This window comes from Meleagris gallopavo, chromosome 1 (genome assembly GCF_000146605.3).
Source record: "Meleagris gallopavo isolate NT-WF06-2002-E0010 breed Aviagen turkey brand Nicholas breeding stock chromosome 1, Turkey_5.1, whole genome shotgun sequence".
NCBI classification, from domain to species: Eukaryota; Metazoa; Chordata; class Aves; order Galliformes; family Phasianidae; genus Meleagris; species Meleagris gallopavo.
In genome coordinates this window covers 71,538,093-71,554,111 of record NC_015011.2, presented here as the reverse complement: position 1 = coordinate 71,554,111, position 16,019 = coordinate 71,538,093, and the positions used below count along the sequence as shown (strand labels likewise).

At 43.8% G+C, this 16,019-nt stretch overlaps 2 protein-coding genes across 2 annotated transcripts; both read right to left on the bottom strand.

Annotated features, from left to right (window-relative positions):
• Positions 1-3,144: 3,144 nt before the first annotated feature.
• Positions 3,145-6,062, bottom strand: LOC100539130 (lysozyme g). The gene is made up of 6 exons (XM_003203145.3): positions 5,962-6,062; positions 5,237-5,310; positions 4,910-5,011; positions 4,542-4,738; positions 4,281-4,419; positions 3,145-3,381 (listed from the first exon to the last, which is right to left on the bottom strand). Exons 2-6 carry the CDS (start codon positions 5,298-5,300, stop codon positions 3,248-3,250), a joined length of 636 nt encoding a protein of 211 aa, XP_003203193.1. The 5' UTR covers positions 5,301-5,310; positions 5,962-6,062; the 3' UTR covers positions 3,145-3,247.
• A 3,620-nt stretch (positions 6,063-9,682) lies between these two features.
• LOC100540054 (lysozyme g-like) lies at positions 9,683-14,837 on the bottom strand. The gene is made up of 5 exons (XM_031555463.1): positions 13,357-14,837; positions 12,638-12,727; positions 12,310-12,506; positions 11,958-12,096; positions 9,683-11,077 (listed from the first exon to the last, which is right to left on the bottom strand). Exons 1-5 carry the CDS (start codon positions 13,397-13,399, stop codon positions 10,947-10,949), a joined length of 600 nt encoding a protein of 199 aa, XP_031411323.1. The 5' UTR covers positions 13,400-14,837; the 3' UTR covers positions 9,683-10,946.
• Positions 14,838-16,019: the final 1,182 nt, after the last annotated feature.

Genomic DNA, 16,019 nt, shown 5'->3' with positions numbered 1-16,019 from the left:
CAGCATAGAAGGGATTTATAGCTCACCTGCAACATTTCACCTGATGAAATTCACCATTTCACCCCTCCCCGCCAAAGATTTGAAAGGGCGTGCTGCATCCATCTGCTGGACAAAGGTGGCTGAAAAATGCTTTCAACTAATGACAAAGCTGAGCGGGAACAGGCAATGAGTAGTGTGATTTATTTTGACATCATGCTGCTGAGATGAATGCCTGTATTTACCTGCTTCTTTACTGTAGTTAGAGGTTTGTTTTTTTTAACTGTAAGACCATGGCTTAACTTATTGATACTGGATTCACTTTTGCTCAGGCTGTCATTGGGTGCGTTCTGTCCACCTTTGCAAAGTTTTGACAGCTGCAGACAGAGTAACACATCCTAAATCAGATAGCAAAGGTTGGGTAACTCTGGACAGGTTTCAGCCGTAAGTAAAGGCAGTTGTTATTTATATCATTTGTAGCTCTTGTTCATCTTCAGCTGGAAGGAACTCGTCCGTTCAAAATGTTCAAGTCTTTTTTCCTGAGTAGTTAGGAGATTTAGAATACACTTAATAGAAGAGCTCCTAGTAAAGGAGGGACCCAAAGAGGTCAAACAGGGCCCTTCCAATACAAACTAATGATTAAGCAGCACAAAGCAAATTAAGAATGTACTTGTAGGCCTTTTCTGCATTTCATCAAGAATCATAGAAGAATCACAAAATTGCTACAGCTTTTTTGGAATAAAATTTCTGAGTAGGTTGTCCTTAAAATATTTTATTGCTGCAGACAATTCTATTGGTTTTTTGTCCTCCTTATTGTTTTAAATGTATGCATGGCAGAATCCTATGCTTCTCAGTATTGAATGTGAAGATAGGTTGGTTTGGATCTAGTGAAACATTTTTACTTTTTGCAACATAATTTTAGATAGTGTAGTCCTCTCAGTTAACCATTCATGACACATGCCATTCCCCTTGTGCCATTCATGACACATGATTCTTAGCTACTGCTTTAGTAATTTCTTCTTCTTTCTGTGATAACCATTCGTATTTAAGAAACGAACTTCAGACACTGGTGTAGCAAAACTCAATTTTATAATGCAACATTTAAGCAATCAAAAAAATATTGAGACAGAGATGCTGAGAACTCCCAAAGGAGTTCTGTTAAAGGAAACAAGTAGCACCAGTCATTTCATAACCCTACTGGTTTTATTTACTGTTTTGTTTCAAAAGTCCCCTGTGGTTTCTGCAGAAATTCTCCATGTCACATCTGTAAAAAAGAAGCCCTGTGCTGGAGAGTGCAACAGGACTTAAAAGTGAGACACATAGTCTCACTAAAGAGCAATACTTAATATTTTATATTCATTGATGATTAAAAATGAAAGCAAATAGTGGGAAATACTAAACATTTCCACATTTATGGATGTGTATTTGCTTTCTCTCTGTCCACTCAAGCATTAAACCATTTCCTTCTTTCCCCTTTCTGGTCATCTGTTGCATAGTTACAGACACATACACCTGTCCTTAGTACATGTTCTCCCACTTAAGCCACCCCAGTTCTTTCATCCTTTCAGGTCACAGTTTCCTCACTTCTGATCACAATGGTTGCTCTGCCTTGGGTGTTTTTCGACTGGTCCCCATCTTTGCTGAGCTAAGCACAGTCCTTATCTGAGGCCTTTCTGGTGCTGGTGAGCATGAAAACATCACGTTTTGTAGATGATACTCTGTCATCTGTCCTAATGTGGCAGTTGCCTTTGTACCATAGGGCAGGAGGTGACGAACATTAGAGTTTTAATTCTATCCATGGCTGTGGGAATCAAGCCCACTTCAGTGGCATGGGTGAGGAGACTGGGAAGTCATCACCTGCCCATGTGTAGGGATGTCTGCTGTGAATGTCTCCTGTGAATGTCTGCTGTGAGGCCTGCAGCCATCTCATTGATATATTAAGTCAGCTCACAGAATCTTAGAGTCATTAAGGTTGGAAAAGACCTCTCAGATCATCTAGTCCAACCATCAGTCCATTCCCACCAGGCCCACTGACCACGTCCCTCAGTGCCACATCCACACGGTTCTTGAACACCTCCAGGGATGGTGACTCCACCACCTCCCTGTGCAGACTGTGCCACTGCATCCGCGCTCTTTCTCAGAAAGAATTTTTCCTAATATCATAATATTTCTAGTTTTCCTGAACCTCCCCTGGCACAACTTGAGGACATTTCCTCTCATCCTCTCATTGTTACCAGGGAGAAGAGGCTGACATCTACCACTCCACAACCTCCTTTCAGGTGATTGTAGGGAATGATAAGGTCTCTCCCGAGCCTCCTCTTCTCCACTGAACAATCCCAGTTCCCTCATTCACTCCCCATCAAACTTGTGCTCTAAAGCCCTCACAGCTTTGTTTCCCTTCTCTGGACATGCTCCAGGGCTTCAATGTCTTTCTTGTAGTGACGGGCACAAAACTGAACACTGGCCTCACCAGAGCTGAGTACAGTGGGATAATTACCTTTCTGCTCCCACCAGCTGCACTATTTCTGATACAAGCTGACCTTCTTGGCCACCTGGGCACGCTGCTGGCTCATGTTCAGCTGGCTGTCTACTAATGCCAGCAGATCGTTTTTCCATTCTCTTCTCAGTTTCATTATCTGCTAATATTAACATTGTACTTATCCAAACTTTGCTATCACAGATGAAAATACAAGTATCTTGGAGTCTGGTTTCATTTGCTTATAACATGTTTATTAATTTTCTGTTCGCTTATTTTTGTATGACTGAAAAGTGACAGAAAAATCCAACTGTGGTCTATGTATCTTTATGAAAAGCTGGAATTCAGAAAAAGTGACTACATAACTATATTAAGTAAGTATCAGGCATCTTTGAAAAAAGTGAATCAATAAGCTAATACCAAGGAAGTATTTTGCCTTTTAATTTCTTAAGAGTATGACAGGACTGGGCAGAAATGCACTTTGAATTCTGGAAGGCAGCAAATTATCAACAGCAATACAATATAGCCTTCATAACTCAGAGAAATATATAGAAAGCACAAAATTTTACAAAGATTCTGTTAATATTTCCTTTGTAAAATCCAAAGCCTGTTGCTTTTAAAGAAACTACACAAACCAGGATCTTATTGAATATTGTTTTTAAAAATGTGAGTTTAGCCTGTGTATATTTGTTCCTGTAACGTGCATCTGTATGGATTTGCAGTATGTAACTTCTCTTGTGTTTTGGTGGCTGTTCAAGTGACGGTAGGTAAATTACTTGGCATAGATGCCTCAGCCTAGTATCCGTGCTGCTTGAAATACTGGGCTCGAGCAACCACATCATTGGCATAGTCATCATGGAGAGTGCCGATGTCCATTCTCTCATAGCTTCGGACATTCCCAGTACCAGCGTTGTAGGCAGAAATCCCACCTGAAATGAAATGCACAAGGGAGTAATGCAGATTTAAAATTCCAGCCTGACAGTGGGATGGAGTGCACCCTCAACAAGTGTGGGGATGATGCTAAGATGAATGATACAGTAGAAGGAAGGGATGCCATCCTAAGGGACATGGACAGACTTGAAGAGTGGGCCCTCGTGAACCTAATGATGTTCAAAAAGGCCAAGAAAAACCCATTGAAAACAGCCCTGAGGAGGAGAACTTGGAAGTCATAGTGAACAAAAAGCTGGGCATGATTCAGCAGTGTGCTCTTTCAGCCCGGAAGGCCAACAATATCCTGAGCTACATCAGAAGAGGGGTAGCAGCAGAGAGGGAGGTGATTGTCCCCTTCTGTTCTGTCCTTGTGAGGCCCCACCTAGAGCACTGTGTCCAGGTCTCAGGTCCCCGACACAAGAATGACGGGGAGCTGTTGGAATGGGTCCACAGGAAGGGCATGAGGATGACTGAAGGGCTGGAGCTCCTACTAAGAAAGACTGGGGGAACTGGGCTTGTTTAGCTTGGAGAAGAGAAGGCTCTGGAGAGACCTCATTGTGGCCTTTCAGTGCTTGAAAGGAACTTGCAAACAGGAGGGAGACTGACTTTTTACATGGTCTGATAGTAGTAGGACAAGGGCGAATGGTTTTCAACTAAAATAGTTGGATTAAATGTTAAGGGGAAGTTCTTTACTCAGAGGATGGTGAGGCCAAGGTGTATGGATGGGGCTCTGAGCAATCTGATCTAGTGGAAGATCCCTGCCCATGGCAGGTGGATAAAGGTAGGTGGTTGTTAAGGTACCTTCCTACCCGAATTATGATTCTATGAAATCATTCAGTGTATACTTGTCCTGAAGTTTTTCTTCTCTCCTGGACAAAATCTGTGGTCTGCACATTACCTTTTAGCTGTTGATCCCTTGTCCAACGTGGGAATTTTCTCTGTATTTTCTTTATCATGTCAATAAGTATTCTCGTGCCCTGCCTGATATGGGCTTCTCCATTCCATGTTCCCTCAATTTTATGGTATCTTTTGTCAACCTGGAAATATTAAAAAGGAAAAAAAAGGCATTTCCCTGCAGTAATGGGAGATATGTAAATGAGGCTTACTTTTATTTGTATGACATTACTTCGTTAGGTTTTAATGGAGCATCAGCAAATACCTGCATTAAGCCAAATCCATTTCCATTGTCACCCCAGCCATTCTTCAGTATTGTGCCAGCGTGAGATTCCCGAGAGATGATGCCAGCAATCACAGCAGGCTCAATACATAATGCTTCGCCAACTCTCTTAATGAGTGTTTTGTATCTATTCATATTTCCTAGGTCCCGTTCAGCAATCTTTTTTGAAGCTTGAACTCCTGTAATGAAAACGAAAAGATGTCTCATCTCAGGAAGGAGGTAGAGCTTGTCTATAGGGTTATGCAGGTTCAGCAGCTAGTTGTGTGTTCAGCAGTTTGAAAGTACAAAGGACTTGGGATTATTGTGTGCTTCTGTGAAAGAGAGCAATCCAACTGAAGAGTAAGACTCACCACAGTAGTTTAAGCCCTCTGGTTTTGCAGTTTTGCATGAAGCACCCGTGGTATCAATTCTGTTTACATTGCCATAGCAATCCGTGCGGGCCTGGCAGATACCTGAAAATGTTGTATGAAAAGATGTAAGCGCCCTGCACTCTGCATCCTGCACTTTGCAACTTGCACCCTACACCTGTGTCCTACACCCACCCACCCCTCAGAGGTGACCTTATGTCCCAACGCAATTTGATAACAACTGAGATTTGGGAAGGGGAGATGGGGAGGCACATTAATCTGGGGCTGCTCAAGGGATGAACACACAGGGGCAGCAGGATTCTGACTTACCCAGGAGGGCGGTGAAGCCCAGCAGTGTGAGCACCAGGCGCATGGGGTCGTTCTTCCCAAGCATGCAAAACAATCTGCAAAATCAATCAGCAAACATGAAGGAATGATCCTATCTCAGTGCTCGCTGATTAAACACAAAGAAACCATTTCTGAATTGATGGGTTATGTCTCTTGGTTGGATGCACAAAGTGATATAGAAGCGCAGTCACGTCTCTCTTCTGGCACAAACCAGGCTGCAATGTTTCCAGCCCACATCTTCTACAACATAGTAACCAACCTCCAGCTCCAATATTTAATTGATGAAAAATCAAATAAAGAATAAAATGAATGATGCTTAGTGCTCCTTGCTGCTGTGCTTCCACTCCAAATGCCCTCATCCTGTGCCCTTAGTCTCTATACAAGCACCTTCACCACACTAAGATAGCTTTGCCTGAGTCTCAAGGCTTTATACTCAGAAAACAGGCACTTGCAAACTGCACTTTCTCTTAGTTATTGTGGATGACTACTTCAAGGTGAACCCTACTCTGATCGGGTGCTAAGGGAGCCAGGGAAGATGGGCTCACACGCAGATCTGAGCCATCTAAACTTAGGTGAGCTGAGTCCAAAACTACAAGACAAATCTTCTTAAGCAAGCACAAATCTCAAAAATCTCAGCAGAAATCTTCTGAGGAGGGTGGCACTGCTGAAGGGGATGAGAAGACCCCCCACCCTGAGGAGTATCTTACCTACTTGTCTTCAGCCCAGCTTCTGCCACGTCTCTGAGGTTTTGGGAAGCTTAATTTATAGGGTGAGCTATCTTCTGTTCAGTGGCAATCCAACACTGTGTTGAAATGTATTGGGCTGTGGTTTTGGGAGCACAGCAATTTAACAGCAATTTTCTAACGTAAACAGAACCTGTTGCACTATTGACATAGGCATGGTGGTAAGTATGCTTTTGGGAGTGGCATTTCCTTCATTTCAAAAAGCAAAAAAAACCCTTATTTTTCTCTATGTGCTTCTTGTATTTCATACTCAGGTGAGGGCTAAGCTGAAGACTCAGCTTCAGGTGTTTGTTGGGACTTATCCCAGCATCCTGCACTGTGTCCATACTGCCCAAAGCTTCTCTGGGCAGCTGTGCCAGCACCTCACTGCCCTTGGTGAAAAATGTATTCCTGACATCTAACCTAAATATCTCCTCTTTTAGTTTAAAACCACTACCCCATATCCTATCAGTACATGCCCTGATATAATTTCCCAGCCTATTTTTCCCATAGCCTCCTTTAAGTACTGGAATGCTGGGGGGGAAAAGCATATCAGCTTCTGTCACTTCTGCTTTTTGTCCTTGGCTGCTGTCAGTCTCGAAAGGGTGCTTAGAAAGTGCAATGAGGACATTTGGGGCCAGAAGTGCACAATATTCTTTGTGGCTGAACTGATGAGTTCTGCCCATCCCTTTCTTCACAAATTGCCCTTGCAGGCATATGTGCCCTGAGTGTCATTCTACCTCTGGCAGTGCAACTGTGGCTTGGAGCCACTGCATGGTGCTAGCAGTGGTTAAAGGAGCAGCGAGCTGCTCCCCTGGATTTGCTTTCATTGTTCACTTGTTTAGCAGTTGAGATGTGCTACCTGTGTGTGGAAAATTTGCCCAAGAATATTGTTATTTTAATATTATTTCTTGGAAATCTTACAGATGGGGAAACTGATAATAAATGAAGAGTTGGGGATTTCCACTCCCTTCAAGTTGGAAAGAACAGGGGAAATAAACTGGCTAATAACCAGTTGCTGTGGTCACGGGACTAGCTAAACCCTTCTCTGCCTTCTCCAAGGATCACTCTGAAGGGCCATGAGGACAGTTTTCCCTCAGGTCTCACAGTAGAACTGTTGTGGCAGGTCAGAAGTGCCACTCTGACCTGCTCTGCCTCTACAGTTTATTCCCTCTGCAGTGCCATGACCCAAAACAGCCTTCTTAAAATACCACATATTTAGATCTAAACACAAAGACCAGCTCTGCAGCGAAGAGGGCTGCACATGCCAACCACAAGAGATGCTCAGACCTGGGAACTGGTTCTTAGCTGGAAATCCCACCCCAGTTTTTCAACAGGTAATAAAGCAGGACAAACTCTTTCTCAGCACAACACCACTGTGGTGGAATTCCCCTTTGTTTTGTGTCTGTCAGAGAAAGAGTCAAGGGCATGTGACCCAGCCAAAACTGGCATTTGGAGTCATCTACCAGAAGACCCTGCTCATCCACATTTAAATACACTTCCCAAGACTGACATCAGTTGTAACAAATGCTAACATAGAAGATTTTACTTCCTTGTCTTGTTATTCCTGTTTCTATTTGCTGACTGCAGAATCAAAGATAAATCTGTCAAAGGGATTTGCCCTTCTTAATTTCCTTCCGCCTTCCCTTGGCATCAGCTTGTTGGGTTTTTATGGGAACCCTAGCCCTCCTTATGAGATAGTTGCCTACCCACTTCTCCAATGCTTATACCCACACTTGAGTTCCTTGAGTGTTTTGCAACTGTGTTTACTCAATTTCAGTTCCTTGATTCCTAGCAGGTTTTGACCATTAGTGGAAGTGTTGATGTTCCTTCTCACTGTGGCAGTCACCTACCCAGATAGCTCTGGTCCCATTCACATCATGGCCACAAACTATATAGAAAGCACTGTAGGACAGTCTTGTGTGGCTCCACAGGAGGCATCACATTGGTTTGACCATGAGCTACCAAGAACTGCTCCAAACATTACTTTTTCTTATCTTAAGGCCCTTCACATGAGACTACTTCAGAGATTGCTAATAAAAGCCTTATCAAGCTTGCAATGTGGCACTACCACAGATTCTATCTTGGCCATCTACCCAGTGAGATAAGGGTTGTGGCTGGTTTGAGGCATTTTATCCCTACAGAACAACATTGCCAGAGCCCTCCTGGCTGTTTTTTGATGCATTGTTGTCCCCCAGGTTTTTGAACAGTGGTTGTTCAATAGGTGTAATAGGGGAAATTCTTTACAGAGAGAGCGGTGAGGTGCTGGAACAGGCTGCCCAGAGAGGTTGTGGATGCCCCGTCCCTGGAGGTCTTCAAGACCAGATTGGATGGGACCCTGGGCAGCCTGGTCTAGTATTAAATGTGGAGGTTGGTGGCCCTGCATGTGGCAGGGGGGTTGAAGATTCGTGATCCTTGAGGTCCAACCCTGGCCATTCTGTGATTCTGTGTCTTTCCAGGCATTGCAACTAGGCTGCTTGGTGTCTGGATCTAAAGGGGGTGTATAAGAAAGAAGGAGACAAACTCTTCAGCAAGGTCTTTTGGGGTACGACAAGGGGAAATAGTTTCAAACTAAATTAGGGGAGATTTACATTGGATATAAGGAAGTTTTTTACAATAAGGGTAGTGAAGCACTGGCACAGGTTGCCCAGAGATATGATGGGTGCCTGTCCCTGGACACACTCAAGGTCAGGCTGGACAGGGCTCTGAGCAGTCTGATCTAGCTGTAGATATCACTGTTCATCATTCAGTTGGTCTAGATGGCCTTCATGGGTCACTTCAACCCAAATGATTCTATGATTCTATGACTTTCTTTCCTATCCTGTTTATCTTTTCTCTTTCCTGATCTGTCCTGCTTTCCATGATACATTTCATGGTACTAACTTGCTTTACAAGCTGCCTGCTTTTCCTAATAATTTGGAGTGTCCGAGTTTGCTCCCACATCTCCCTGTACCTGCCAGCTGGACAGGTTATTCCAAATACAGTGTACATGAGCACGCAAGGAAAGATCAGAGGTCAAAAACAATGCCAGCTCACGCAGAAAACTGCTCTCAGACCTGGTAGCAATATGCTGGTGTTGAGTTCTCCTTAACTCCTTCCTGCCAACTTACCATGCAGTTATATTTCAATTCACTTCCCATGGAGATTTTCTTTAGTCGGTACAAAGTGCTGATACCATAAAATAATGTTTGTGACAAAACACAGAATTGCCCTTAAATGGACTTATAAAAATTTCTTTGGTGGGAGCAAGTTGTGGAGGAGCAGCCTCACAGGTAACACATGCAGAAATGGGACTCCCAATGCATTGAGGGATCCACAGGAATGGCAGCACATCCTAGTGGCAGCAGATGAGGGCATTGTGAAGGGAACCAAAGAAATCTCCACTTTTGCAAAGCTTCCAAACTCAAAAAGCAACTCTACAGATGTGGAAAACCAGCTCATGTGAAGTTTATATTGTTCTACCAAAAGTGTTAACATACATTGTGCATAATGTAGGAGGTTTGCATAAGATAAAAGTTTACAGCAAAGACTTCAACCTATGGATTTTACATAAGCTCTTTCAAGCAGAGATAATCAAACTGTGTGTGATGTCTCACAAGCCTGTATTATAACATAGTGTTTTCCTAAAATTATCTGAGTTCAGCACAGAGTTCACTACAGACAAATTAGTATTTAGTTGAATAGCTTTGATAACTCAACACTGAGCTGTTTCCTGGAGTTTTAAAACAAAACAAAACACAGTAATGTTAGAAATGTCCTATAGCTCCCTCTGGCCTCCAGAAATTGTAAATGTAAAACTGCCTGCAAATATTTCACTTACACACAATCCTTGCTGGGATGGTAAGCAGGTGAGTGACTGATGAGACCACAGGAAACCAAAGTGCAAAGCACTGGAATAGCTCAGCTTGCAAAGGCTGTCTCCAAGTCAGCTTTCACAGTGCCTGTGCCAGCCCTCCTGGATGGTGACTGTGAGATGCAGTTTCTGCATCAGAGCTGGTGACGGCTGCCAGGAATATGCCCTGCTGCCCCTCAAACAATCATAGAATCATTAAGATTGGAGAAGACCACTAGTCCATTCATAACAGTCCGTCTAGTCCAACCATCAGTGGTGAGCAAGGCTAAATATGAATGTCCCTATTTCCTTGTCCTGGGCTGCTGTGTGCCTGTCTCCCAGCCCAGCTCTTCCTACTGCTGCTCTGCTGCTCAGTTTTCTTCTTTCTGTTCTCAGTAAGTCCCAAATTGGGCTAATTACCTAAGTCACAGGTTGCCACTGACCATGCCTTGTGAAACAACAAAGATGAATACATTGCCAAGCAAACAAAAAAAATGGAATTCAACATTTATCTTTATTTTGATTGCCAGTAAACCTAAATTTGCACCCAGAACCATCCACATTAAAAAGTACTTTCAAACAGTTTACAAACCCAGAGCTTACCTATTCCTAATAAGTCAGGCAAACTGGCAGGACAGAGGGACAGAAGCTGGAATGCTTTTAAACTTGGCAAGTTCTAGCACAAATGCTCCGAAGGCAAAGCAGGGAAGGTGTTGAGGTTGTTACCAGCACTGATACTGTGACAGGTGTGTATGGAGTGATGGAAGACTCAGAGGGGAGCCTCTTCATTGGGAAGTGGCCAGCACTATCAAAGGGGAGAAAACTCAAGGAGTTATCCCTCCTATTTGTAGGAGAGAACATGGGCAGCACAGCCCATGCTGAGGGAGAGCTGTTTGCATCCACACCTTGGAGATGCATGAACAGCCCCAGGTTCAGCTCCTGATACAAGGAGCGTCCTCACCCAACATTTTAGCATCACTTGGATGTCACTATCTGAATTCTAAAGGCCTCCAGATTGTGGTGTGTTGTCCCTGTGAGTCACATCAGTCCTGCCAGGTCCCTGGGAGGCTCTGGGTACTAGTGTCGCTACTGGGCTAGTCTACATGTAGCGGAGGCTTGGTGGCAGGGGGTCACTGAGCTAGAACCCATTTCTCTTGAAGTATTGGGCCCTGCTGATCACACTGTTGACATAGTTGTTGTCTCTGCTGCAGGGGTCTTCATCATAGATCTGGAGGTTGCCGGCTCTTGCATGGTAGGTGCAAATTCCCCCTGGAAAGAGTCAAGAGGAAGTTGTTGTGGGCTGATCAATCAGAAATATAGGTTTTAAAATAAAATTTCCCAGCCTGAAAGGCAACGTGTCTCATTGAATTTATACAGCACCATTGGAAATTGCTAGTTGTGTCATTAATACTGAAAAGTGACTCATTTTGCAAAATCCTTATTTCTGTAGTTAAGGAACCCATGGTTCTCTCCAAATGAGGGTGGGAACAGCACAGTGACCCTATGGAGGCAGTCTAAAGTGGTAGCAGCAGAGTAAGGATGGGAGAGCAAGAAATAGCATAGAGTGAAAAAATGGCATGCAAACATGGATGATTAGCAAACGTGGATTCTATGCTTCCATGACTGAATGTTATAGCCTATCCCAACAATCCTGTTGCTGGTCTGCTGTTTTGTGATCGCCTCTTTCAAATGAGGAAGATCTTTTATTTATGTATTTTTTTCAAGAGATGCTGAGATGCTATACAGTCTGCCAGGTTGACGCTTTTATTCCTTCAGAGGTGATATCAGCAAACGCACTGCACTCTCATCATTTAGAGGCCTCTGCCTCACACAAATGAAAATTCTTCACCTGCTATTAATTAAGTGTTGTTAGAAAACTTCTTGTGTTATTTAAGTTGAAAAAAAACAACAACCACAAACCTACAACCACAAACTGCCTTGATGCACATATCCCAGTATGGATTGCAAACCAAATTGTTGACAGGGAAAACTAAAAGAGTTCTGTTTTTCAATTATTTCTGGTTTAAGGATTTCAACTGTTCACATCCCCGGTGAATGTTCACATACTGGTGGTGCCAGTAACACAGCTTCCCCTTTTTGTTTCTACTCATTCCTACACATCACCCCGGTGCACTCCCACACACTGTACCTCGCAGCTGCTGGTCCCAGCTCCAGGCAGGGTGCCTTGCCCTCACTTCGTTGATTCCTGCCACCAGCATGCTCGAACACTGGTTTATGTGCTCCTCACTGTCCCACGTCCCAAAGGGCTGATAATACCTCCTGTCAATCTGGAAAAGTCAAGAAGAAGATCGTTTTTTCTTGGAACACAGCCACCACTTATAGCTTCACCATGCTCTCGGCACCCGCAGGCTGCGATTCATAGGGACCTCATATCCCAGTGCTAAAGGCAGGATGTTCGCTAGCTGAGGTGAAGCCCTGAGGCACCCAACACACTGCCATGCTGTCACATAGGACTATCTTCTCATGTCTCCTGGCTGTACCTGCATCAGGCCGTACCGCTGCTGGCCCTGGTCCCAGCCATTGTTCAGCAGCAGGCCGGCACGGCTCTCCTGAGAGATGATGGCAGCAATGAGCGCCGGGTCCAGGCACAGCCTTCTGGCCACTCTTTTAATGGGCACCTCGTATTTCCTCAAGCGAATGACGTCCGCTTCCACCGTCCTCCTCAGAGCAGCAGGGCCTGCAGCCAGGGCAGAGACAGCCTTACCCAACAGTTCCCCTCAAAAATGAAGCCTGGTGAGGATGCTGAGGATGCCAACAGGAGGCACACCATCTCTCTGTAGGCCAAGTCAAGCCTTGCCTGATACCTACCGCAGTCCTGAGCTCTTACGGCTGTGCAGGAAATTGTGGGTGCTTGAAGAGCACTGATATCACCATAGCAACTGTAGCTCATAGATGGAGCTGAAAAATTAAATGGAGGCATATGGAAACATTAGATCTCACAGTAGTATCATATAGCTTACTACAGGTGAATACAGGCATGAAATGTTCATCCAGACCCGTGATCCAAACCACTTTATTATCACTGCTTATACTGTTGCCGCTGCTGCCTATCAATGATGTTATCAATTACAGCTAAAGAACAGGAATTTATTATTTTCTGGTCAGATAGATTGAAATAAATTAAATATCATTTTACACAGACAGGTGTCATCCCTGTTAGATGTGAAGGTTGCTGTGGGGGAAGAAACCACAGCCTCCATATTTGCTTATCGATGTCCCTCAAAGTCCAGGCCACTTCAGATGATGGCTGGTGGCACCTGAGCACTCTGGCTGGGAAGACTTCTTGCGTCCCTCTGCAGCTCAGTGGGGAATTAACTGAGGAGAGTGCATGCTTCAATCTGGAAAAATTGCCCTATTTATTGCCTCAAAACCCATGAAATTCATAGGCTCCATCTAACAAACAGCTTGTGATGTTTGTGAGATCATTCTGAGCAGGCAGAGAGGTCAGATAAGGCTGGCTGGGTGTTTCTGTGACTCTGCGTGGCAGGGTGGTCTCTGCAGCAGACCAAACCCAAACCCAGGCTCACCAAACAGGGCCGAAAGGCCCAGCAAAAGCAGCGCAGTGACCATGGCGATGGCTCTCCTCAGCTGCTCCAGGACACCTGAAAACACAACATGAAGTTGGAGCTGATATTCAGCAGCCCTGGAAGAAAGTATGCACGGCAAAAGCTCTCCTGTTCCTTCCCATCACCCACTGGCTTCAGAGTGTGGTCATGGGAGGAGATGGGAGCCCCACTTGCTTATTTCCTACTTATTCAGGATGGTTTGGAGGGACATCTCCTCCAAAGGAGTACCACCGTGCCATCATTATCAGATCGAGAGGGAAGCACTAAGCTGGTAGCCATTGTCAGCAGGGATGTTTTGGCCTGTCATTTGCTGATACAGTAAAACCTCTGCATATATTCAGGTGCATGATAATGGCAGATAATCACTTCAGTAATAAATGCCTCTTGTGTTTATCAATAAAAATGCAAAATATCATCAGATAATAGCTATTGACTGGAAAAAAAAACATCGATTGCCTTGCTGCAGAGCGCGTTAAAACCATGCAGTTTTACAACTTACAAATGCTTTTTTTTTCCCCAAGAGGGTTTTAAGTACAAAACAATGCCACAGCCCTTGCAGGCAATCCTTCTGCAATGCTATTAACACCTGAAAATGCCTTATTGATTTTAATAAGGCTTGTCCTTTTCTCCAGCCTAATAGTTATTTCTACTGTAAACTAGACCGCATGGATGTTTGAACACAAACAGTCCATCCACGTCATCTGAAAGACTCCAGTGCCCTGAGAGAGCTTATTCAGGAGGCCAAACCCACTGCCTGAGCTCAGGTTGAGCCCTAACATTGAGTATTTCTCTGAGCAACCAGATCTAGCTGTAGGTGTCCCTATTCATTGTGAGGGAATTGGACTAGATTACCCCTCAGAGTCCCTTCCAACTCAAACAGCTCTACGATTCTGTGATTCTATTTGCAAGAATAGAATATTGGATCAGCACAGCTTGACTCAATAACTCTTAATTCAATGGCAAGTCCATATGGGGCCCCAGCTAGCACTATGATTTGTAGCTGCTCCTACGTGCAGAAAATTGCCATATAAAATTTCAAGTTATCAACCATTTTGTTTTCTGTCCCACCACAGAAACCATTGCAAGCCTTAAGTAGAAACAGCACAACAACTGCAATAATAACAAAACAGTAAATCAAAGCAAAAGTCAAGGCTTCTTCCCCTGAATATCTACTCTGAATGGATTCAGACTCACCTGTTTTCAGTCGGCCTTGCTTTGAGGCAGGTTACTCGATGAGTTTTATATATATGGGAATGAAGAGGTATCCACCCTCTGGGCTTTGGAATGTTAATTCCTACCTACTGTGATGACATCTGTTATAAAGTGTAACAAGCAGTATATAATAAGAGCCTTGAACCCTTACGTTTCCTTTCATCCAAAGATTTGTACAAACAGTGGTTACTAAGACTCGGGACATTTCTGTGAAAGGAAATAAATATTGTTTTTCCTCCATCAGTGACTACACTGATGCTCCATAAATGACTTGCAGAAAGCATTGCAATGAATCAGTGGCGGGGACAGGCAAAAATCAGAATCCCTCATAAATTGCTTTATATCTCAGATCAGCCTGGGCACATTTCTGCAAGGGTTTTTGTCTTATTTCCTCAAGGACTTCAGATTAGTGATTGTCATGCCTTCATCAGAATTCCATAAAGGACAATTAAAGAAAACCATCTCTGTGCTTCATTGCTTACAGCAAGCCTAATTTGGGCAGGCAGCTAACAGACTTCGAGAGCAGAGGCTGGGTTTGACTTCCCTACTTGTGGAGGAGGGATGCTGCAGCTAAGGAAGAAGGGTATTTGCACCATGTGGCTGAGGCACTTTTTGTGTGTAGAAGCTACTAAAACCAACTGAGTCATGTGGAGACTGAAAAATCTGGGTCTGTGAGGCCAGTGTCTCTCTCCTTTCCCTCCTTTTTCTCTTCACCTGACTCTGCCTAGCAGGAGTGGAGGCTAACAAAGCAAGGTTTTCTCCAGGTAGCTTTCTTTTCATCACTTAATAAACAACAAATCCATTTATTCCTTTTTTTTTAAAATTATTTTTGGTTCCCTTTGTGCTTGAGACTTTCTGAGTATGAAATACTATTTTGGCCAGATATTAATTTCTAAGTTCAAAACAAATGATGGTTACGAGTCTTTACAGCTCAAGATATCAAGTGGGCTGTGTCCCCCTAAAACCCATGAATATAACTATCACAAACCTAGGTCATGTGTGAGTGAGGAGAGGGACATCTAGCCGTGCTGTTACACAAGAGTTGTGTTGGGTTGTGGTGAGTCCTAAGCCACTCATTTTTGGGGGGTGAAACATCGAAATAACAGAAACCTTTCCAAAGACAACAAAACAGCAAGGCACTCATCCTTCCTCTGCAAACCCCATGTCTTATTATAGAGTCTTGGACTAGACTAAATTGTAATTCTTTTACTACAGCTTAAATAAGATATTAAGTACTTAATATCATTAAAGCGTTTGACATAATGTAAGGCACTAATCTATGTGTTATCTTCAGAAAAAACAGGTAGACAATGGAGCCATCATACATGCAGCACGGCTTTAAAGATCTCAGAAGCAAATTGTGACCAAAGAAATGCTGGGGGTAGGGAAAGCCCAAAGAAATGAGCTGGGAA

Coding starts and splice junctions, on each gene's coding strand:
- LOC100540054 (XM_031555463.1), bottom strand. CDS start 13,399: ATGGTCACTGCGCTGCTTTTGCTGGGCCTTTCGGCCCTGTTTG. Junction 12,097..12,309: donor AGCGGTACGGCCTGATGCAG/GTACAGCCAGGA, acceptor TGACTTTTCCAG/ATTGACAGGAGGTATTATCA. Junction 11,078..11,957: donor CTGGGACCAGCAGCTGCGAG/GTACAGTGTGTG, acceptor GACTCTTTCCAG/GGGGAATTTGCACCTACCAT.
- LOC100539130 (XM_003203145.3), bottom strand. CDS start 5,300: ATGCTTGGGAAGAACGACCCCATGCGCCTGGTGCTCACACTGCTGGGC. Junction 4,739..4,909: donor AGAGGGCTTAAACTACTGTG/GTGAGTCTTACT, acceptor TTTTCATTACAG/GAGTTCAAGCTTCAAAAAAG. Junction 3,382..4,280: donor AAGGGATCAACAGCTAAAAG/GTAATGTGCAGA, acceptor ATTTCATTTCAG/GTGGGATTTCTGCCTACAAC.